We start from the raw sequence: 23,077 nt of genomic DNA, 5'->3' as shown, positions 1-23,077 counted from the left end.
AAAGTAGTGTATAAAGGGCGAGTGTCCGAGTCTCCATTGGTCGGTTTCACACAAAACCATAGACAGACGCACAAATTCACCAATTACAGATGAGAGGCAGATGACTGACACACGAATCCATCAGTGAGACACCGCAAGAGACAGAGATGAGTATTTCAACCCGTCTTCTGTCTCAGTTTTGCGATCGTTCCTTATATCGTTCCTGTATTTTAATAAAACCCTTTCCTCTGGATGCAGCCTATCAGAGTAAAGTAGGCAGGCATTGGGCGGGGCTTATGGGAAGCTTGTGCAGACTCCTCAACTAGCGGTGTTGTTCGATGTTCCTCGTGAGTTCCTGCCGTGTTCACTCCTCCCTGTCTCTCTCGCAGGCTTCGCCGTCTTCTGTTACTCCATCTCCGTCTCCATCGGTGGGATTCTGGCCTCGCGATATCTGCACGAGACCATGCTTTACAATGTCCTGAGGTCCCCCATGTCCTTCTTTGAACGGACGCCCAGCGGTAACCTGGTGAACCGCTTCGCTAAAGAGACGGACACCATCGACGCAGTCATTCCGAACATCATCAAGATGTTCATGGGCTCCCTGTTCAACTGTCTGGGCTCGTGTGCCGTCATCCTCATCGCCACCCCACTGGTGGCCATCATCATCCCCCCACTCGGGCTGCTCTACTTCTTTGTGCAGGTCAGTTGGTGTGATGGACAGGTCATGTGTACAGTGATCAGCCATTACATTAAAACCAGGTCCCAGGTGAAGTGAAGATCAGTCAGATCTTGAAGGTGGTGAAGCAGGAAAATTGGACAAGCGTAAGAATCTGAGACCCTTTGACAAGAACTGAACTGTGATGTTCTAGATAATGACTGGGTCAGAACCAGAACATCTCCAGAACATCAGGCTGCAGGTCTTGTGGGGTGTTCCCTCCTGGTATACAGTGGTCAGTACCTACCAAGCAAAAGTGCTCCAAGAAAGGTACAACCAAGGCTCTCACTGATGCTCATGAACCTTGGTACCTTGTGACATGGGTTTTTGTGACACAAGGAGAACCTACACAGTAATATGCAGTGTAGGTTTTAATGTTATGGCTGATTATGTCTCTCTCTCTCTTTTGCTCTCTTCTGGCTCGCTCATTCTCTCGGTTTCAGCGTTTCTATGTGGCGTCGTCACGGCAACTGAAGCGTCTGGAGTCTGTGAGCCGCTCCCCAGTGTACACACACTTTAACGAGACGCTTTTGGGCACCAGCGTGATTCGGGCGTTTGGGGAGCAGCGGCGCTTTATTGGCGAGAGTGACCGCAGAGTGGACCACAACCAGAAGGCCTATTTTCCCAGCATCGTCGCCAACAGGTCTCAACACTCACACACTCTCTCTCTCTCACACACACACACACACACACACACACACACACACACACACACACACACACACACACTGAGCAGTGCTCGCATCACAGATCTCAGTTCTGAGAACAACTCTTTGAAGACAAAGCGTATTATATTTGATACATATTTAGTTCTTTAGACCTGCAACATCAGTGTGATTTAAATAATTATTTAAAATAATTTCTACAATTATTTATATATTTATTTATATTTATATTATCAGACAAATTATTTGGTAAGTTATTACATGCACCAGAAACATACATTTTTATTTAATTCGTTTTTTAGACCTCTGGGACATCAGTGTGATTTAAATTGATTTAAAAAATTATTAAAATGAATATATATATATATATCAAATCTGATTATATATTAGATCTGTTTTGGTGAATTATTGAAACACCAAAAAAACACACAGATGTGTGTTTAATTACTTGTAGTTTTTTTTTTTTTATTATTTTCCATTTTTTTAATTATTATTATTAATAAAATCTGCTCTGGGCAATAAATCTCTTATTCATCAGATATAATACAAAATAAGAGACCTATATGCAAAGTGTAATTTAATTTATTATCATTGAATTAAAAAAATATATTATTTAAAAGGATGAAAAACTTCAGCTCTTCAGCTTTAAAGACATCATCATTTTCTGCTGAATCAGGCTATTAAGGGTTACGGCCTTTTTTCATCATTACTCTTTCCAATCAGTTGAGGCAGTGTTACAGACTAAGCAGAATTGAATTTCCAACCACTAGGGGGCGCACTAGCCAGATTTGGAACAGCTAAAGTGTAATTTAATCAACATCAAATGTGTGTTGGATTATTGTGTGTTGGCAGGTGGTTGGCGGTACGGTTGGAGTTCGTGGGGAACTGCATCGTGATGTTTGCTGCGCTGTTCGCTGTGATGGCCCGGGACAATCTGAGTCCAGGCCTCATGGGACTGTCCATTTCCTACGCCCTACAGGTCCTCCTCCTACTACACTCTACATTCAGTATAGATTGCATCATTATTTCATAGTAAATTATGTAATAAATTGTTTACATTTGATCATCAAATTTAGATCATGCACTATATGGACAAAAGTATTGGGACACCTGCTCTTTGCTCATTGTTTTTTCTCAAATCAAGGCTATTAAAACGAGTTTGTTGGAGTAATTGTCTCTACTGTCCAGAGAAGATGACTTTCTACTAGATTTTAGAGGAGCATTGCTGTGAGGATTTGATTGCATTTGGCTGCAAAAACATTAGGAGGTCAGGATGTTGGATGATGATGTTTACCACCCCACCTCGTCATCCCCAACTCCTCCCAATAGTACTAGATGGAGCTCCACCATCATTCCAGAGAACACAGTTCCTCCTTAATGCTGGGGGGCTTTATACCCCTCTAGCCCACCCTTGGCATCATGCAGCATGGGGCCAATAGCTTCACGATGTTGATCTGATCCAGAGAGTCCTATTCTATTGGCAGTACTTCTTCTCTACAGGGACTAGACAAGCTGTGTGTGTGCATTTGCACATCTGTGTCAGCAATGGATGCAGCTTAAAATAGCTGAATGCATTTATTAGAAGGGGTGTCCACAAATATTTGGACATATAAGAAATAATCAGCACACTTCAATTGGACTTAATTAAGAATAATAATAAGCAGCGAGCCTCTGCAGAACACCACCTACTCCACCTACACGATACATTTGGACTATTGGTGGTCTCCTAATGGGCTCTGTCTCTCGTACAGGTGACCGCGTCTCTGAACTGGCTGGTGAGGATGTCCTCTGAGCTGGAGACCAACATCGTGGCCGTGGAGAAGGTGAAGGAGTATGGAGACACGGAGAAAGAGGTAAATAGAGCTGAGAGATGAGGGTCTGAATTTTGATCAGAATCATTTAAGAAACACATAAATTAATAAATATATATTGCATTCATTAATGAGAAATCAGAAGGCTCTTTTTACAGAGCGCCCTCTTGTGGATTCAGAAGACATAGTAGTGACCTTAGAAGGAATGACCCCATTACACAGCCCATTGCTTTTCTTTACAGCTCAAAAAAGAAAGTGCTCTATTGTTCAAAGGTTTTAATTAATTATTAAAATAAAAAAATATTACATAGCTTTAATATTTTAGGAATTCTATTAACATGAAGTGAATTCATGATAGTTTTTAGTATTTTGCCTCAAGATTTAATCTTCTGATGTGATTAATTTAGGATATTAATGTTAATGTTTTGACTGAAACGCTTAAAAGCGTCCTGATGGGTCTGGAGCTGAGTGTCTGAGGGTGGTCTGATGTCTGAGGGTGTTTGTTCCTCAGGCTGAGTGGAAGCTGGAGCAAACCACCGTTCCTGCTGGCTGGCCGACTGTTGGACACATCGAGGTCCGAAACTTTGGCCTGCGGTACAGAGAGGACCTGGAGCTGGCCATCCATGACATCACAGTTACCATTGATGGTGGAGAGAAGGTGAAGAATCATCTACTTTTATTGCAGACCTGATTTTTCCTTTTTTATTTAACATTCTGATAATTAATTAATTAACATTTTAAAATGTTCAATCAGTGTGGATCACAAACATTATAGAGCGCCCCCTACACTTCCTGTAGTGTATTACAGTCTGTCAGAATGAGTGTGTGAATCATATGAATATTATATAGGGGCAGTGGTGGCTAGGGGCAGTGGTGGCTCAGCGGTTAGAGCGCCGGGATATCGATAACAGGGTTGTGGGTTCGATTCCCGGGCTCGGCAAGCTCCCACTGTTGGGCCCTTGAGCAAGGCCCTTTACCCTCTCTGCTCCCCGGGCGCTGGAGTTGGCTGCCCACCGCTCTGGGTGTGTGTGTGTACTCACTGCCCCTAACACGTGTGTGTGTGTGAGTGTGTTCACTACCAGATGGGTTAAATGCGGAGGACACATTTCGCTGTACAGTCCACACTGTACAGTGACGAATACGTGCACCTTTATCCTTTATCCTTTACCTTTATATGAATATTATAGAGCATTATAGAGCGCCCCCTACACTTCCTGTAGTGTATTACAGTCTGTCAGAATGAGCGTGTGGATCATATGAACGTTATAGAGCATTATAGAGCGCCCCTACTCTTCCTGTAGTGTATTACAGTCTGTCAGAATGAGCGTGTGAATCATATGAATATTATAGAGCATTATAGAGCGCCCCCTACGCTTCCTGTAGTGTATTACAGTCTGTCAGAATGAGCGTGTGGATCATATGAACATTATAGAGCATTATAGAGCGCCCCCTACGCTTCCTGTAGTGTATTACAGTCTGTCAGAATGAGCGTGTGGATCATATGATCATTATAGAGCGTTATAGAGCGCCCCCTACGCTTCCTGTATTGTATTACAGTCTGTCAAAATGAGTGTGTGGAGAATTTAGTTTTTTTTTTTTAAGCTGTTAACTAATCAATGAGTGTGTGTGTGTGTGTGTGTGTGTGCTTTTTAAGGTGGGAATTGTGGGTAGAACCGGAGCAGGGAAGTCGTCTTTGACACTCGGCCTGTTCCGCATCATTGAGGCAGCGCAGGGAGAAATCTGCATCGATGGAGTAAACATTGCTGATCTGGGGCTGCATGAACTCCGTTCACGCATTACCATCATTCCACAGGTAACACACACACACACACACACACACACACACACACACACACACACACACACACACTCATTATCTGACGGAGCAGAGACATACTGAGGATACACACTGCAGGAAACCCCCCCTTGCTGTTCTGCTGTAGAACCTGGTTATGGATCCTGTTGAATCCGGATCAGGATACTGAGAGAAATGCTGTAATAAAACATTGTTTGACCCGGTTCTGTTCTGCTGTAGGACCCGGTGCTGTTCTCCGGTTCTCTGCGTATGAATCTGGACCCCTTCGATGGTTACTCTGATGAGGATGTGTGGAGAGCGCTGGAACTCGCTCATCTGAAGAACTTTGTGTCCGGCCTGCCAGACAAACTGAACCACGAGTGTTCAGAAGGAGGCGAGAACCTGAGGTACAGAACCCTGAACTCCCATCTTTCAGTTTGGTTCTCTTACAGGTTCTTCTGTACGTTCTGCTGGATTAAGAACCCGCTGCTGTGTGTGTGTGTGTGTGTGTGTGTGTGTGTGTGTGTGTGTGTGGTCAGTCTGGGACAGAGGCAGCTGGTGTGTTTGGCCCGAGCTTTACTCCGGAAGACCAAGATTCTGGTTCTGGACGAGGCGACGGCAGCTGTGGACCTGGAGACGGACAACCTGATCCAGTCCACCATCCGCACTCAGTTTGAGGACTGCACGGTTCTGACCATCGCCCACCGCCTCAACACCATCATGGACTACACCAGGTAACACACACCAGTACACACACACACCAGTATACACACCCAAAAGTATTGGGACCCCTGCTTGTTCACTGTTTCTCCTGCTTCTGTTAGAGTAAGTCTCTACTGCCAGACAAGAAGACTTTCTACTAGATTTTGGAAAGGAGCATTGCTGTGAGGATTTGATTGCATTTAGCAACAAGGGTGTACTGGGTGGAGCTCCTCCACCATCATTCCAGAGAACTCAGTTCTTTCACTGCTCCACTGCTCCACAGCTCAATGCTGGGGGGCTTTATACCCCTCTAGCCCACGCCTGGCATTATTAGGCAGCATGGAGCCAATAGGGTCATGATGTTGATCTGCTCCAGAGAGTCCTATTCTATTGGCAGTACTTCTTCTCTACAGGGACTAGACAAGCTGTGTGTGTGCATTTGCACATCTGTGTCAGCAATGGGTGCAGCTTAAAATAGCTGAATGCATTCACTAGAAGGGGTGTGCAGCAGGTGTCCCAATACTTTTGTCCATGTAGCGAATGTTAAAAAAGGACAAAGGTTTTCATCTGCGTCTCTCCTTCAGTGTGTCTGAAATTCAGAGTTTGATCAAAACGCATTTCTGTATTTCTGTATTTCTGTTCTTGCAGGGTTCTGGTTCTAGATAAAGGCCAGATGGCCGAGTTTGATTCCCCCGCCAGTCTCCTCGCCAAGAAAGGAATTTTCTACAAGATGGCCAAAGACTCTGGTTTGGTCTGATTAAATTAAATAAATCAATAATAAACAACAAACGAGCAGAAGCTGAAGAGTCTCCATCTAGAGCCCTGCTAGTTGTACAACACTGCTGTGGGTGGAGCCTTAGTGATGGTAATCCTTGGAAACCACTGATTGACAGCTTGAGCTTCACTACCGTCCTTTTGTCCTTTCTTTTCACGTGTTACGTGCTGCTGGAGTAGCTGTTACTGTAGCGCCCCCTGCTTGTGAGCCTCTGCTCCTGACCAGCGTCTCACACCAGCCTGAAGCTTTAGTGAAGTTTTGAAGGAAGAAAAAAAAAAAAAGGTTTGATTAAGATCAATTGTTTTTTATGTTAATTTGTTTGTTTATCTTTAAAAGATGCGAGAGATCCCCGTGAGTCGGACTCGGTGGTGGTTTCAGAGAGGAGGTGGGTTGACCTCTGTTCAGTGGGACTGTGTTTGAATTCAGGACAAGCAGATCTTCTTATTGTGCAATGTGAATGATGTCAGAGCAGCGAGCACCGCCACCGCCGCCGCCTGGCCTACCTCCCTCCCTCCCCCAGCACTGTCCAGTAAAAGAGCAGGGCTTGGAGCCAAGCCAAAGACTTGAATCTAGGAATCTAGGAGGTCTCCACAGGTTTGATCTGAGAGGGATCCAGGTTCCTCAGAGCATCACCTAAAAACTGCTGACCTTCACTGAATCGCCCAGAGTTTATTTACACACCTCAAATCTTCAGATTTCTCTGGAGCTTAAACATTTACCTCATTATTATTATTATTATTAATATTATTATTATGTGTTCTGTTGGTGTATATGTTTACTAAAATGACTATATACTGGTACATAATTAAATTTATAAACAGGCTATATAAATATATAAATAAATACAATAAATAAATAAATATAAATATAAATATTAAAAAATATATATAGAACATTGTTTTATTGTAATTAATAATAGTTGTGGGCGGAGGCTTTATATCACTGTTTGTTTACATATATTTGCTGCAGTAGTGGGAACAAATATTACACATTTATAGCTTTAAATTTAAAGATGTTTCTTTCCAAATTGTATTTTTGTTATTTCTTTTTTTTTTTCATTTTATTTTATTCTTAATGATCTCGGGAGAGAAGTTATATAATATATGTAACATCCATATATCAGTGTTATGTCATGATTTTCACCTTTATTAGTTGAAAAAATAAATATTTTAATGTCAGCTTTTATTCATTTCAGGCTTTTTTTTACTAAACTGTTACAGCATTTTGTAATGGAACTCTTCAAATATTGTTATTAACAACTAATCAATTATTTATTATAATAATAAGACATAAGTGTGTGTAGGCTGTATATTAATATTGCTATTTACTAAGATGACCTGTCTACATATTATATACTTTATATTTATAGAGTTCTGTAGCTGTATCGTTATAAAAAAAAATAATAATAATAATAATATCAATAATATCAAACATTAAACAAGAAAAGTGCAGCCAGGTTTCACACAGCTTTCAGTTGAGCTCAAAGTCAAGCCTGTCCAAAAGCTGAGGGATGCAGTCCGCCACGTCTGCCCCCTCTCAGAGCTTCTAGGTGATGCTCTCAGAGAACCTGTTACCCCAAGCTCTACGTTCTCCAGAGCAGAAGCTAGAGCAGCACTAGAGCTGTGGAGGCAGATCCGCCTCCTTCCTCCTGATCCGCCTCCTCCTTCCTCCTGATCCGCCTCCTTCCTCCTGGGCCTGAAGGTGTAACTGTTTAGTTTAACTCCACATTTAACTCCTTCATCTCCCTCTTCTCCTTCAGTTTGTTCTTGATTGTTTTTACCAAAAGAAAAGGCGCCCCCTGCAGGTCAGCTCCAGCACTGCAGACTCCCCAGGCCTTGTGTGTCCTCTACACTGGGGGGTGGAGGTGGGGGGTGGGGGATTCCATATCCAAATCTGAACATGAGGGTCAGCACAGGTCATCTTTTGTGGCCTGCCGTGTGTGTGTGTGTGTGTGTGTGTGTGTGTGTGTGTGTGTGTGTGTGTGTGTGACAGTCAGCTGAATGTACTTTATTGAGTCCGTCGAGGTGCTCTTCACCCTCACCTCCGCTCTCTGGTGCATCAACATATAAACAGCTAGCCTTTCGGTACTGTACTGAGGGTCGGTCAGTGGGGCGCGGCCTCTGTTCGGACTTCTCTGCAGACCTGTAAAATCACTTTGTTGGGTTTTGAGTATGACCTGATTTCTTACATATTTATATTATATTACGTGTATGATTCTAGTTCGGTATTTGTAAAACACGCACTAGTTATTCAGTGTGTTTACGAAACGAATCGAAGAGTAAAGAGTTCAAAACAAATAAAGATTTTTGTAACAAGTTCTGTTCCTGGATCAGTTGGAGTGATGATTTCTGGTGATTGATATTTCGCCCTTTAAAGCTGAAGTGTTTGTTTGACCTTCTGACCTTTTTAAATTATTAAATAACACTGCTTAGGACTTTTATTTTGTATCATATTTGATACATCTGAGCGTCTGAGCTGCCTTGAAAATTGGACTCAAACTTCTAAACCGGAATGTTCTCTGGTGTGTGCAGTGCACAGGTAATCCACCAGGGGGCAGAAATCATGTATCTGATTTTATTTTTGTATATAATTCAGGATTGTTAATGCTTTTTAGTAGACAGACAGATAGAGACAGAGACAGACAGACAGATATAGACACTGATAGAGAGAGACGGATATAGACAGGTATGGATGGATGGATGGAAAGAGACAGACAGACAGACAGACAGACAGAAAGAGATAGATAGCAAAAGATAGAGACAGACGGATGTATATAGACAGACAGACAGATAGAGACAGACACAGATAGATAGATAGACAGACACAGACGGATAGAGACACAGATAGACAGACAGAGACACAGATAGACAGACCGACAAATAGAGACAGACACAGATCGATAGACAGACCGATATAGACACAGATCCAGATAGACAGACAGAGATAGACAGACAGACAGATATAGACAGATAGACAGATGGAGACAGATAGACAGACGGATAGAGACACAGATAGACAGACCGACAAATAGAGACAGACACAGATCGATAGACAGACCGATATAGACACAGATCCAGATAGACAGACAGAGATAGACAGACAGACAGATATAGACAGATAGACAGACGGATAGAGACACAGATAGACAGACCGACAAATAGAGACAGACACAGATCGATAGACAGACCGACAGATAGACACAGATAAACAGACAGATATAGACACAGATAGATTGACAGACAGATATAGACACAGATCCAGATAGACAGACAAAGATAGACAGACACAGACAGATATAGACAGATAGACAGGCAGACAGATGGAGACACAGATAGACAGACACAGACAGACAGACAGATATAGACACAAATCCAGATAGACAGACAGATATAGACAGATAGACAGACAGACAGATAGAGACACAGATAGACAGATATAGACACAGACAGACCGACAGATAGAGACAGACTGACAGGTATAGAGACAGACCGACAGATATAGACACAGATAGATATAGAGATAGACAGATACAAACAGACAGACAGACAGGGGTAAAACTGTTCTGCTGACTTTCAGAACACACAGTGTCAGTAATGCAGAGCAGCACTTCACAGTGGAGGTGAATGGAACCAGACAGATATTGCGCAATACGCTGAAGCACCCGAACCTTTATCTGCATTTGCCCGGCGGTGGCAGCAGCCGACAGCAGGAGCTGATTAACCTAGTATTGACTAACCTAGACTATGATAATGAATTAATATAAACATCAATGTTATCTGTGTAATACCGTTTCACTTTATTATTCAATGTTTTTTTAATATATGTATTTTTAAAAATCACGATCTTGGTGCTCTTGGGGGCCCCCTGGTGGCGTTGTGGCCCTAAGTGGCTGCCTAAATTTAGTACACATGTAACATTTCCACAGAAACACAACACTGCTCTCTTTTATCCTCAGATATTTTTATTCTTTATTAAATCTGAAGTATTTCTCTTATTAAAGTGAAAGGTAAATATAGAAACACGCGGCTGAGATATTTAATAAATATTGACTTAAGGACTTCCGGCCTCAGTGGGGAGGACTGCAGCTGCCAGGTTAGTGTTGAGCACTTTTTACACTACAGTAAATAATAACACCAGATCCACACCGGCCTTCAGCAGCTGCTGCACCTTTCTCAGGGGTTCAGGGGGCTGGAAGCCTGTTCCTCAGGTCTTGGCTGAGGAAATCATGGAAGCCTCCCAAAAAAAAAAAAAAAACGTGTGTGTGTGTGTGTACAGTACTGACCAGACGTTTTAGACCCCTAAGATTATTTGTCCTGCAGAAGCTCCAGATCTCCTCAGAACAGATAAAGCAGCTGAACATAAATCCAGTAAAAAGGAGAACCAAGAGCTTCTCGTTCTGAAGAAAGAAAGTAGTGAGATCTTGTCTGTGAGCTAGTCTGAAGAACAGAGCTCGGTTCCTCCAGGTTTCTCCTGGACGCCCCCCAGTCCAGCCAGCACAGCGTGGAGGATGTGTTCAATCAACTCCATCATCATCAGCAGCAGCAGCAGATCACCTGATTTACCATCATTAAGCCCTGATTTATCACCAAACCAGGTGTTGATCTGAGGAGAACTCTAAATAATACTAGACTCCATGAGAGAGGAGAACTCTGGAGATGTTCTAATGATGAACACAGTGATGGAGAACCTCCACCACTTTCTGTAGGAATGTTATTAGTGGAGATGAGCAGCTTTGTAGTGTAAGCGGGGTGTAAAACTGCACAGTACTGTGTTTATATAGAAACTATAAGCTTTTAATACTCAGTTTCTGCTTATTTACTGAAGTTAACAGGTTAGTCTAATGCGGCCGAACTTGTGGTTCAGACACAGCTTTTAAAAAAATGGTTCAATTCAGTAAATAAATAGAAATGTTATTGAATTTGACGAGAATTTCATCCCTTATTCACTCTCAGAACCTCAACAGCACGTGCTGCTCAGTGTCCGAGCTGTGTGTTGTACTGGGTTTACCTACTGAGGGTTCCCCAAACACTCTAGATAAGACAGGGTTTAAAAGGTTCTACATAGCACCAAAATGGGTTCCACTATCTGTTTGTTTGGCTCGGTAGAAGAATGTGCTAGAGGTTCTAAACCACAGAGATTAAACCATTTAAACATTCAAATGGTTGCTTGTTGTGGTTCTTTATAGAACCTGTATAGCCTTCACTAAAGAACCCTTAGAGGAACCTATAGTCTATATACTATATACATATAGTACAGTATAGTATATATATAGTATATAGCCACTACATATAGCCTGTGGCTGAAGTGCAGTGCCGGTATTACACTCTAAAACAAAAAAGGGTTCTTAGAAGAACCAGTTTTGGTTCCACAAAGAAGTTTATGTTTGTTATTTTTGATATGTGGGTGAAGAACCTTTTAAAGTCTTTACCAATTTAAATTTTCTTTATGGAACCAGGTTCTTTAGGGAACCCTTTGTAGAACCTATATTGTGTAGAGTGTATGTATATGAAGGAAAGATCGTTGCCTTTACTAAAGAACCCTTGAAGAACCCCCCCCCCCTTTTTTTTAAAGAACATCTGATACGAGAAGAGATTACTGCATAAGGTTCTTCACATAACCTTTGTAAAAAGGGTTCCACCACGGTCACAAGTGCTAAGCTTGGGCGTAATCGAGGGCTGGAGGACCGGCCCTGTACCAGTCCTCTCAGTGTGAAAACACCACACACTGAATAAAGTTCAGAGAGGTTCCCTCGGTTCTTCACGCTGGCTGTCAGGAACAGAAGCGTCAGTCATGTCCTTTAGCACCTCGGAGCCGGACGTCACTCCAGAGTGTCTTTGTCCAGGTTCTCTCTTTTAAACACCCAATCCAGCAGAACGCTCATGACGTTCTAAGCCGTGTTCCTCAGGACAAAATGTCGGTTCCGGGTGTTCTCCTTTTCCAGCGCAGACACAGACTTCTTCTCTGAACTGAGGAGGAGGAGGAGGATGAAGATCCTGTAGCTGCTTTCACGCCAGACCGGCTTCTCGGCACATGCAGTAGAACTGACCTCTCTGGGCGAGGAGGTTTGCAGGAGAGTCTGTCTCTGTGATGTAGCCTCTGTCCATCACGATCACCCTGAGGGAGAAAATTCCACCAGTTATCCTTCACACTCCGTCTTACTGGCCTTACTGGCCTTACTGGTGATGCTTTGAATGAAATATAAATGTTTAAATAGCGAGACACTACATGGACAAAAGTATTGGGACACCTGCTCGTTCACTGTTTCTCCTGCTTTTGTTGGAGTAACTGTCATCACCACCCCACCTCATCATCTCCAACCTCCCCAACTCATCCAAAAGCACTGGATGGAGCTCCACCACCATCATTCCAGAGAACACAGTTCCTCAATGCTGGGGGGCTTTATACCCCTCTAGCCCACGCCTAGCATTTGGCAGCATGGAGCCAATAGGGTCATGATGTTGATCTGCTCCATAGAGTCCTATTCTATTGGCAGTACTTCTTCTCTACTAGACAAGCTGTGTGTGCATTTGCACATCTGTGTCAGCAATGGGACAGTTGGGAGGATGGCCAGTACTGGTGTACTGGTGTGTGTGTGTACTGGTGTGTGTTACCTGGTGTAGTCCATGATGGTGTTGAGGCGGTGGGCGATGGTCAGAACCGTGCAGTCCTCAAACTGAGTGCGGATGGTGGACTGGATCAGGTTGTCCGTCTCCAGGTCCACAGCTGCCGTCGCCTCGTCCAGAACCAGAATCTTGGTCTTCCGGAGTAAAGCTCGGGCCAAACACACCAGCTGCCTCTGTCCCAGACTGACCACACACACACACACACACACACACACAGAGCAGCGGGTTCTTAATCCAGCAGAACGTACAGAAGAAGGGGAACCTGTCAGAGAACCAAACTCAGAGTTCAGGGTTCTGTACCTCAGGTTCTCGCCTCCTTCTGAACACTCGTGGTTCAGTTTGTCCGGCAGGCCGGACACAAAGTTCTTCAGATGAGCGAGTTCCAGCGCTGTCCATATGTCCTCATCAGAGTAACCATCGAAGGGGTCCAGATTCATACGCAGAGAACCGGAGAACAGCACCGGGTCCTACAGCAGAACAGAACCGGGTCAAACAGAGAACCGGTTCCACAGCACTAAAACAAAGCATCAGAATACAGGGTGTCACACGTCTGTACTGGTGGGAGTACCTGTGGGATGATGGTGATGCGGGACCTCAGGTCCTGCAGGCCGATCTGGGCTATGTTGACCCCATCGATGTAGATCTGACCCTTCACCGCCTCCAGGATCCGGAAGATTCCCAGAGCGAGAGAAGATTTCCCTGCGCCAGTTCTCCCCACGATCCCGACCTTACAGCAACACAGAGGTCCGTTACAAACACTGCAATAAACAACTTTACAATAAATAATTATAAATAACAATAATAACTATAATAATTATGTATAAAAATGACTATAATAAATATTAAAATAACATTTTACTAATATGAATAAAAAAGAATAAAATTAATTACTACTAATAGATGTAACTTAAAGTACTTTTAACATAAAAAATACTACTAATCATAATAATCAGTACAATTTTAATATTTAACAGTACAATACAGTTTAATATTTATTATAGTCATTTGAATAATAATAATAATAATAATAATAATAATAATAATAATTATTATTATTATTATTATTATTATTATTGTTGTTGTTGTTGTTGTTGTTGTTGTTGTTGTTGTTGTTGTTGAAATAGCAGTTATATATAAATCTAAAGTCTGACTGTTCACCTTCTCTCTCTCTCTGATCCTCAGCGTGATTTCCTTCAGGGCCCAGTCCAGACCCTTTCTGTACTGCAGCCCATAATCCTGGAACTCGATGCTGCCGGTCCGTGGCCAGGCTGACGGTAGAGGCCTGGCCTCTGTGCTCCAGGGTGCCTGTGGAGAACCACCGGAGTGGACATGGTCAGTCAGAGCATGCCTGTTCATCACACACCTGCTTCCAGACTGGGGGCTCGGACTGTCCTGAGCATGAACTCTGAACTCTGCTTTAACCAGATCTTTATGAGTGATTTCGTGACCAGGTGTGTCTGCGGGACAGTAATGAGGGGGCTAATGGGGGGGGGCTGTACCTCTTTGGGGGTTTCTGCATACTCTTTCACTCTCTCCACAGAGACGATGTTGTTTTCCACGTCTGTCCAGGCACGCACGATCCAGCTCAGAATCCCAGTCACCTGCAGAACGACATCGGAAACCATGACATAAATATGACATAACAGACCTTCTGCTTTTCATATTCCCGCCTAAACATCAAACATCTGCATCAGAAGCTCTACTGTGACCTGATTCTCTCTTTTATGAAGTTATTGTTATGATTTTTCACAGAAGTCAGAAGTCTTGATCCCATCCTTACAGAATGAAGTGTGTAATTATATTTAATTGATTACATAATTATGTCTAAAATATGTAATTCATGACATAATTTAATTATCAATATAATTACAGTAGATAATCCATTAAAACAACAGCAATCCCGCTGGGCTTGTAATGGTTAAACATCATCAATGTCATTCGTTTACCTGGAGAGAGTGCGATATAGCCAATCCGACGATGCCTGGACTCAGAGTGGCTCTGCCCATCACAGACAGGATAGCAGCAGCCAGAACCAGCAGGTTCCCCAGAAACTCCAGATTCACAGCCAGCCACCTGCACAGACCAGCACACACCTCCCATTACACACAGCACAAACACACCTCACATCCGTTTATATTCGAATATAAAACTGGTGTTATGTAAATAAAGAGTATTAATAAAGATAATAAATCTTACTGCGCGTCACGGAAATGGTATTTTATAAAAACTAACAGAAATTCTATACTTCTCTACAATATATCATACCAATACTGTACTAAACTATACATACTATATTCTACACAACTTCTATACTACATTACTTACCTTATTAATACACAGTACTAATATATTATTGTAATATACTATGTACAAGACAGCAATATACTATATCATTGCTATGTACTGTACTAATACTACACTGTACACAAATCATAATTTACTATATACCATACTAATACTATACTGTAAACTATATACAATACTATCACTACACCGTACAGTACTAATATACTTTCTATACTATTATACTAATACTATGCCATGTACTAAAACCACAATTTACTATATAGAGTACTAATACTATACTGTATACTATATACCATACCAATACTATACCATGCTCTATATATAATACTATACTGTATACTATATACAATACTAATACTATACTGTATACTATATACCAAACTAAAACTATACCATATACAATACTAATACCATACTGTATACTATATACAATATACAACACTAATACTATACTGTACACTGTATACAATACTAATACTATACTGTATACAATACTGTAAACTATATACCATACTAATACTATACCATATACTATATACAATACTAATACTATACTGTATACTATATACAATACTAATACTATACTGTATACTATATACCAAACTAAAACTATACCATGTACAATACTAATACCATACTGTATACTATATATAATACTAATACTATACTGTATACTGTATACAATACTAATACTATACTGTATACTATATATAATACTAATACTATACCATATACTATATATAATACTAATACTATACTGTATACTATATATAATACTAATACTGTACCATATACTATATATAATACTAATACTATACTGTATACTGTATACAATACTAATACTATACCATATACTATATATAATACTAATACTATACCGTATACTATATATAATACTAATACTATACCATATACTATATATAATACTAATACTATACTGTATACTGTATACAATACTAATACTATACCATATACTATATATAATACTAATACTATACCGTATACTATATATAATACTAATACTATACTGTATACTATATATAATACTAATACTGTACCATATACTATATATAATACTAATACTATACTGTATACTGTATACAATACTAATACTATACCATATACTATATATAATACTAATACTATACTGTATACTATATATAATACTAATTCTATACCGTATAGTATATAAAATACTAATACTATACTGTATACTGTATACATTACTAATACTATACCATATACTATATATAATACTAATACTATACCGTATACTATATATAATACTAATACTATACTGTACTGTATAATTATTTACAATACTAATACTATATGGCTTTCTATATACTAATCCTAATACTTTACTAATACTACTACTAATAATTTAGCTCATCATCAACCCTTTCATTGGGTTCACCGAAGCAGGGAAAACACTCCTCTCCACGTCTGGAACCAGAGAACTCTGTTTTAGACTTTTACAGTGTTTGTGTGGTCAGGTGACCTCTCTGACCTGGTGGCCACGAATCTGGGGAAGTAGGAGGTTTGGTTGTGGTCCACTCTGCCGTTGGCCTGCAGGATAAACCTGGGCTGCTCTCCAAACGCCCGGATCACACTGGCTCCTTGCACCGTCTCGTTGAAGTGTGTGTAGATGGGCGAGCGACTCACGGACTCCAGGCGCCGAAGCTGGCAGGAAGTAGAAACGTAGAAACTCTGAAACACAGAGAGAGACACGGCCATAGTCATATTCAGCACCATGGAACCGTTCTAGACTCCCTGAACACTCAATAGATCATCAGAATAGACAACAGTAGACAGTCTCCATCTCTACAGAGACACACTTCTGCACATTTTAATCTACAATACTGCTTATTTATGATTAAAATATGATGAAAATATATATATATATATATATTTAAAGTAAATGAGTAGAAATGGTGTTTAAGATGTGCAGTAAAGAAACCTGCCCCGAACGTCTACATGCACACCTGGATGAAGACGTAGAACAGCGTCAGCGGCAGAATGACCAATCCCGCGAAAGGCGTGGCCATCAGCACGATGATGCAGACCTCCAGCAGCTTGAAGACGTACCCCAGCATCATCTTGAAGCCGTCGGGGATCATGCAGTCAATGGCGTCGACCTCTTTAGAGAAGCGGTTCAGCAGGTTCCCGCTGGGAGTGCTCTCAAAGAAGGCCATGGGCGAGTGCAGGACATTACTGAGGAGGTCCAGGTGAAGATGACGAGACGCAATGATGCCTCCCAGAGAGATGGCCACTGTGGTGCCAAAAATGGCAACCCCTAAAAAAAGCCACAGAATGAGGATTACAGCCCGCGGTTTGAGTGAGCTGAGTTGTCTGATCTTTATAACTGACCATTTTATTAATATCACTTATTAATAATTAAAGTATTACTTATTATTTAGTACTATTACTTCTTACACTTATTATTATTTATTGATTTATTGATGATGATTATTAATTACTTACTGTACACAGGTCAGTCTACAGCTTGGCCAAATCTTTCTATCCCTTGTAGGTTCTGGGCTTGGAATTTGCAGCTGACTGGACATCTAATGACCCAATCTTTTAATTTGTCTTATCCTTTTACTTTAGTTTTTTTTATTTTATTAATTTAACTCAGTTTAATGCCCTTCACTGCCCATCCTTATTCTTACTGCCATTGCTTTTGTTGTACCACTTTGTTTAGTTTTAGCATTGTTTTAATTTCTACATTTATTTAATTGTTTTTATAATTATTGCTTCTGTAAACACTCTGCATCACAAGCCCTGTTTGTATCATCTAATACCGGACTGATCATAATAATTCTAATTCAGTAATTCTATTTATCTCTAAATAATAAACTGGCTGCTCATATTTGCACCCCTACAACAATTTGGCCTAAACTGTTCATTTATTTTCTGTTTATTAAAGGATCAATAACTTAACTTATAACTAATAACTTAAAGCTTTACTTATGATGTTTTTGTGTGTGGCTTCATAAATCAATTAAAATTATGTTTACACTGGTAGCATAGTGTGATGAGGGGTCCTAGACAGTGGGGTAAACTGGGATTGGCTAGATGGTGGAAAGTCCTGGGGACAGAAAAGGCTGCCCAGGCTTTTGTGAAATCAAGATGGTACAGGTGTACAGCACTGACCCTGCGCGAAGCCGAGAGCTCCAAACACGGCGAGCTTCACGTCCGCATCGGCCTGAGTGCCGTTAATGACGGGGTCATCGGCCCACAGCCGGAGCCAGTAGTTATAGCCCAGAGACGCGGCCTGCTGGAAGGCGTAGAGGAAGACAATGGGGACGATGAGGGCCAGGCCGATGGTCCTGAAATACTCCACATACATCTCCAGCTTCACCTGGAGGACATGTCATGAATGGGGGAAGAACAGGTGATTTAGTGCACAGGGAGAGGGGTTATGGTGCGCAGAACAATCACACCCAGCTGGAACTCTGTAATCAGACGTTAAAATTAGACTCAGAGCCGGACAGTAAATCTCCTGGGCTTTACTGAAGGCCACTGTGGTCAGACTTTGTTTTTGGTTCATTGTTTCTGATGTGAGTTTATTTAGGGTGTCTGTCAAATCACATCAGCCTGTGTGTGTGTTTGTCATCGCTGTGCTTCTCACCCTGCCGGTGTGGGCTTTGTCAGCCTCGGTCAGTTTGCCCAGCTCCTCAGGGTCCTGCTCCTGCTCAGCGTCCGATAAGGCCTCCACAGTCTGAATGCTGGCACCTCCCATGTCTCCACTGCAGGAAAAAGCAGTGAGCAAAGCTCAGACCAAAGCATTAAGAAGCTCTGAGTTCAGCAGGGATGTGTAGTTATCAGATACTTTTACTTCTGAGCTGCGTCTGATTGGCTGGGATCTGGTCCAAACCTTTATACACCCTTATTATTCAGTCTGAAATCATAGGAGTCATTATTCCGTATCCACTATGAATTATTCTGTATCTACTATGAATTACTCAGTATCCACTATGAATTACTCAGTATCCACTATGAATTATTCAGTATCCACTATGAATTCTGTTCCCAGCATTACTTGGTTTACCTGATGAGCTGCTCCTGAGAGAGGTCAATAGAGAAGTCTGTCATGCTCAGCCGAGACACTGATTTCCTGGTGCCTGAAAGAAGGTAAGAACATTTCAGTCACTGCTGAACACACTGAAAGGTGGAAGTGTGTGGATGTGGATGTAGTGTGTTATCAGTGTGTTATCAGTGTGTTATCAGTGTGTAATCAGTGTGTTATCAGTGTGTAATCAGTGTGTTATCAGTGTGTAATCAGTGTGTTATCAGTGTGTTATCAGTGTGTTATCAGTGTGTAATCAGTGTGTTATCAGTGTGTTATCAGTGTGTAATCAGTGTGTTATCAGTGTGTAATCAGTGTAATCAGTGTGATCAGTGTGTAATCAGTGTGATCAGTGTGTAATCAGTGTGTAATCAGTGTGTAATCAGTGTGATCAGTGTGTAATCAGTGTGTTATCAGTGTGTAATCAGTGTGTAATCAGTGTGTAATCAGTGTGTTATCAGTGTGTAATCAGTGTGTTATCACACACGGTCGAGTGCAGTGAGTGGCTCTCAGCTCACCTCTGTGGCTGCAGTTTTCTTTGCGCTCGTTTCCAGCGAAGGTCTGGACGAAGTCGGCGAAGGCGTTCCTCCTGTTGAGCAGCTCGGTGTACGAGCCCGTCTCTGTGATCTCCCCGTCCACCATCACCAGGATCAGGTCAGCCTGGGGCAGGAAACTCAGCCCATGGGTCACCAGAACACGCGTCTGTTTACACCAACACACAAACCATCATTAATAAACTGAATGAGTGTGAGTGTATATATATATATATATATATATATATATATATATATATATATATATATATACACAGTTAGTAAAAATCATAAACACATAATAATAATAATAATAATAATAATGTATTTATTATAAGTAAAACACATTTTGGTAAAATCATTTTGTCCACTTATGTAGTTACACAATGAATCAAATTTGAGGAAATAAGATTCATAAAATGTACAGAAATATCATTATTACACATAAATAATCTGAGTATTTATGATTAAATGCGTAAAATATTGTGATTATGAATAGATGTACAAAATAATGTGATTAATACACACAGAAATGGATAAATCACAATTACCCATAACATATAATGTGATTAACTAAGATTTATGACATAACAATTATAATACGACTAAGAATTATTACACAAAAATGATAATTCATATAAACACAACAACATTTGAATATTCATAACTAACTGTAAGAAATTACAATCAACCATGATTCGCTACACTTAATAAAGTGATTAATCATAATTCATCACAAACAAGTGATTGATCTCAACTAACCACACAAAAACGATGCGATTAAAAACAATGAACTAATTGAAGTAATTAACTTCTACTCTCCCACATAAGACACTACCTTGTTTTTGAGTAATCCTTTAGGCCCAATGACTCGGTCGAAGATGTGCTGACCCACGTGAGCGTCCACAGCAGACAGTGGGTCGTCCAGCAGGTAAATATCGGCCTTCCTGTAGACGGCTCGGGCTAAACTCACCCTCTGCTTCTGACCCCCTGACAGGTTCAGCCCCTGGAACAGAGAGCAGGGACGTCAGCATGGGCCTGAGCTCACGCTCGCTGAGACTAGTGGTCAGAAACAGTGGTCAGCAGGAAGCCCACCTTCTCTCCGATCTCAGTCACATCCTTGGCAGGCAGGATCTTCAGGTCTGGTAGGAGGGCACACGCCTCCAGCACTCTCTGATACCAGCTCTCCTTCTTCTCCCGCCCGAACACGATGTTGTCCCGCAGAGTGGCGTTCTGGATCCAGGCCTGCTGGGGCACGTACGCCACAGAACCCTGGAAGGAAGAGTTCGGCTCTGGTTCAGGGTAATTACAGCTCTGGCTGGGTTCTGTTTCACCTCACTGTGCTTTCTAACGTAGAGCAGGGGAACATGAGAGCATACAGCTGCCCAATACACAGTATCCCACCCAGCTATTATTAATACTCTATAGTTTACCCTTTAAAGCCAAGTGTGTCGTATCTGATACATATTTGAGTTGAGACCTCCGCAACATCAGTGTGGTCATTAAATCATTCTTTATCTTAAACTATTATTAAATAATTCATAAATAATAGCAGTAATATATAATAAATTAAATGTCATTAATCAAAGTGAACTTATAATGACAAATAAAATAAAATGAGATGTTCTCCCCCTGGTGGATTATCTGTATACTGCATGCCCAGATTGCTATGAGCAGCCCAGTAGTAGTAGCAGTAGTAGTGGTAGTAGTAGTAGTAGCAGTAGTAGTGGTAGTAGTAGTAGTAGTAGTAGTAGCAGTAGTAGTAGTAGTAACAGTAGTAGCAGCAGTAGCAGTAGTAGCAGTAGTAGTGGTAATAGTAGTAGTGGTAGCAGTAGTAGCAGTAGTAGTAACAGTAGTAGTAGTAGCAGTAGTAGTAGTAGCAGTAGTAGTGGTAGTAGTAGTAGTAGCAGTAGCAGTAGTAGTAGTAGCAGTAGTAGTAGCAGTAGTAACTGTAGCAGCAGTAGTAGTAGTAGTAGTAGCAATAGCAGTAGTAGTAGCAGTAGTAGTAGTAGTAGTAGCAATAGCAGTAGTAGTAGGAGCAGTTGTAGTAGCAGTAGTAGTAATAGTTGTAGTAGTGGTGTAAGTAGCAGCAGTAGTAGTAGTTGTAGTGGTGTAAGTAGCAGTAGTAGTAATTGTAGATAGTAGTTGTAGTAGTAATAGTAGTGGTGTAAGTAGCAGTAGTAGTAGTTATGGTAATGGTGTAAGTAGTAGCAGTAGTAGCAGTAGTAGCAGTAGCAGTAGTAGTAGTGGTGGTGTAAGTAGCAGTAGTAGTAGTAGTGGTGGTGTAAGTAGTAGTAGTAGTAGCAGTAGCAGTAGTTGTTGTAGTAGTGGTGTAAGTAGCAGCAGTAGTAGTAGTAGTGGTGGTGTAAGTAGTAGTAGTAGTAGCAGTAGTTGTTGTAGTAGTGGTGTAAGTAGCAGCAGCAGTAGTAGTAGTGGTGGTGTAAGTAGCAGTAGTAGTAGTAGTGGTGGTGTAAGTAGTAGTAGTAGTAGCAGTAGCAGTAGTTGTTGTAGTAGTGGTGTAAGTAGCAGCAGTAGTAGTAGTAGTGGTGGTGTAAGTAGCAGTAGTAGTAGTAGTGGTGGTGTAAGTAGTAGTAGTAGTAGCAGTAGCAGTAGTTGTTGTAGTAGTGGTGTAAGTAGCAGCAGTAGTAGTAGTGGTGGTGGTGTAAGTAGTAGTAGTAGTAGTGTGTACCTTCACTGTGACGTTTCCACTCTTCCTCTCCGTCTCTCCCAGCATGGCAGAAAGCAGGGAGGACTTCCCACTGCCCACATGACCCACCACCGCCACCAGCGACCCGTGAGGCACTGTCACACTGATTCTACACAACACACAGCGTCAGGTCAGGGTGAGATTAGCTGTAAAACACTCAGGATTATAGATTTAGAAAAACACACTGGGCTGAATGATCAGCAGCTTCACTCTCATAAAGAACCTTAACTCTGCCCAGCTGTGGAACTCCACTCATGCAGCTCACCTCCGCAGGCATGGTGGTCCATCTCTGGACCAGCTGAAAGTGCCGTTCTCTATCACCACACTGTCGCCATCTGTGGACCCAGAGAAAAGCACAGCCATATGTTCAGTCCTCAGCAGCTTCTGCCTCTG

General features: G+C 41.5%; 2 protein-coding genes across 2 annotated transcripts in view; one reads left to right on the top strand and one right to left on the bottom strand.

Annotated features, from left to right (window-relative positions):
- Positions 1–8,774, top strand: part of abcc1 (ATP binding cassette subfamily C member 1 (ABCC1 blood group)) — a 45,126-nt gene extending 36,352 nt beyond the window's left edge. The window contains exons 23-31 of the mRNA XM_072693770.1: positions 369–679; positions 1,138–1,337; positions 2,212–2,338; positions 3,111–3,212; positions 3,682–3,828; positions 4,825–4,983; positions 5,206–5,372; positions 5,505–5,699; positions 6,316–8,774. Coding sequence (XP_072549871.1) covers positions 369–679; positions 1,138–1,337; positions 2,212–2,338; positions 3,111–3,212; positions 3,682–3,828; positions 4,825–4,983; positions 5,206–5,372; positions 5,505–5,699; positions 6,316–6,424 — 1,517 coding nt within the window. The 3' untranslated portion in view covers positions 6,425–8,774. The remainder of the gene's footprint in view (positions 1–368; positions 680–1,137; positions 1,338–2,211; positions 2,339–3,110; positions 3,213–3,681; positions 3,829–4,824; positions 4,984–5,205; positions 5,373–5,504; positions 5,700–6,315) is intronic.
- Positions 8,775–12,447: 3,673 nt separating this feature from the next.
- The window catches only part of LOC140573608 (multidrug resistance-associated protein 1-like), a 41,310-nt gene continuing 30,680 nt past the window's right edge, over positions 12,448–23,077 (bottom strand). Inside the window, exons 15-31 of the mRNA XM_072693046.1 lie at positions 22,950–23,019; positions 22,667–22,793; positions 21,073–21,249; positions 20,816–20,983; positions 19,963–20,146; positions 19,427–19,499; positions 19,007–19,124; positions 18,529–18,736; positions 17,358–17,668; positions 16,883–17,082; positions 15,012–15,138; positions 14,565–14,666; positions 14,224–14,370; positions 13,634–13,792; positions 13,366–13,532; positions 13,054–13,248; positions 12,448–12,556 (exon numbers count right to left, since the gene is read on the bottom strand). Coding sequence (XP_072549147.1) covers positions 12,448–12,556; positions 13,054–13,248; positions 13,366–13,532; positions 13,634–13,792; positions 14,224–14,370; positions 14,565–14,666; positions 15,012–15,138; positions 16,883–17,082; positions 17,358–17,668; positions 18,529–18,736; positions 19,007–19,124; positions 19,427–19,499; positions 19,963–20,146; positions 20,816–20,983; positions 21,073–21,249; positions 22,667–22,793; positions 22,950–23,019 — 2,642 coding nt within the window. The remainder of the gene's footprint in view (positions 12,557–13,053; positions 13,249–13,365; positions 13,533–13,633; positions 13,793–14,223; positions 14,371–14,564; positions 14,667–15,011; positions 15,139–16,882; positions 17,083–17,357; positions 17,669–18,528; positions 18,737–19,006; positions 19,125–19,426; positions 19,500–19,962; positions 20,147–20,815; positions 20,984–21,072; positions 21,250–22,666; positions 22,794–22,949; positions 23,020–23,077) is intronic.

This window comes from Salminus brasiliensis, chromosome 12 (genome assembly GCF_030463535.1).
Source record: "Salminus brasiliensis chromosome 12, fSalBra1.hap2, whole genome shotgun sequence".
Lineage (NCBI taxonomy): Eukaryota > Metazoa > Chordata > Actinopteri > Characiformes > Bryconidae > Salminus > Salminus brasiliensis.
This window is presented reverse-complemented; position numbering and strand designations above follow the sequence as displayed.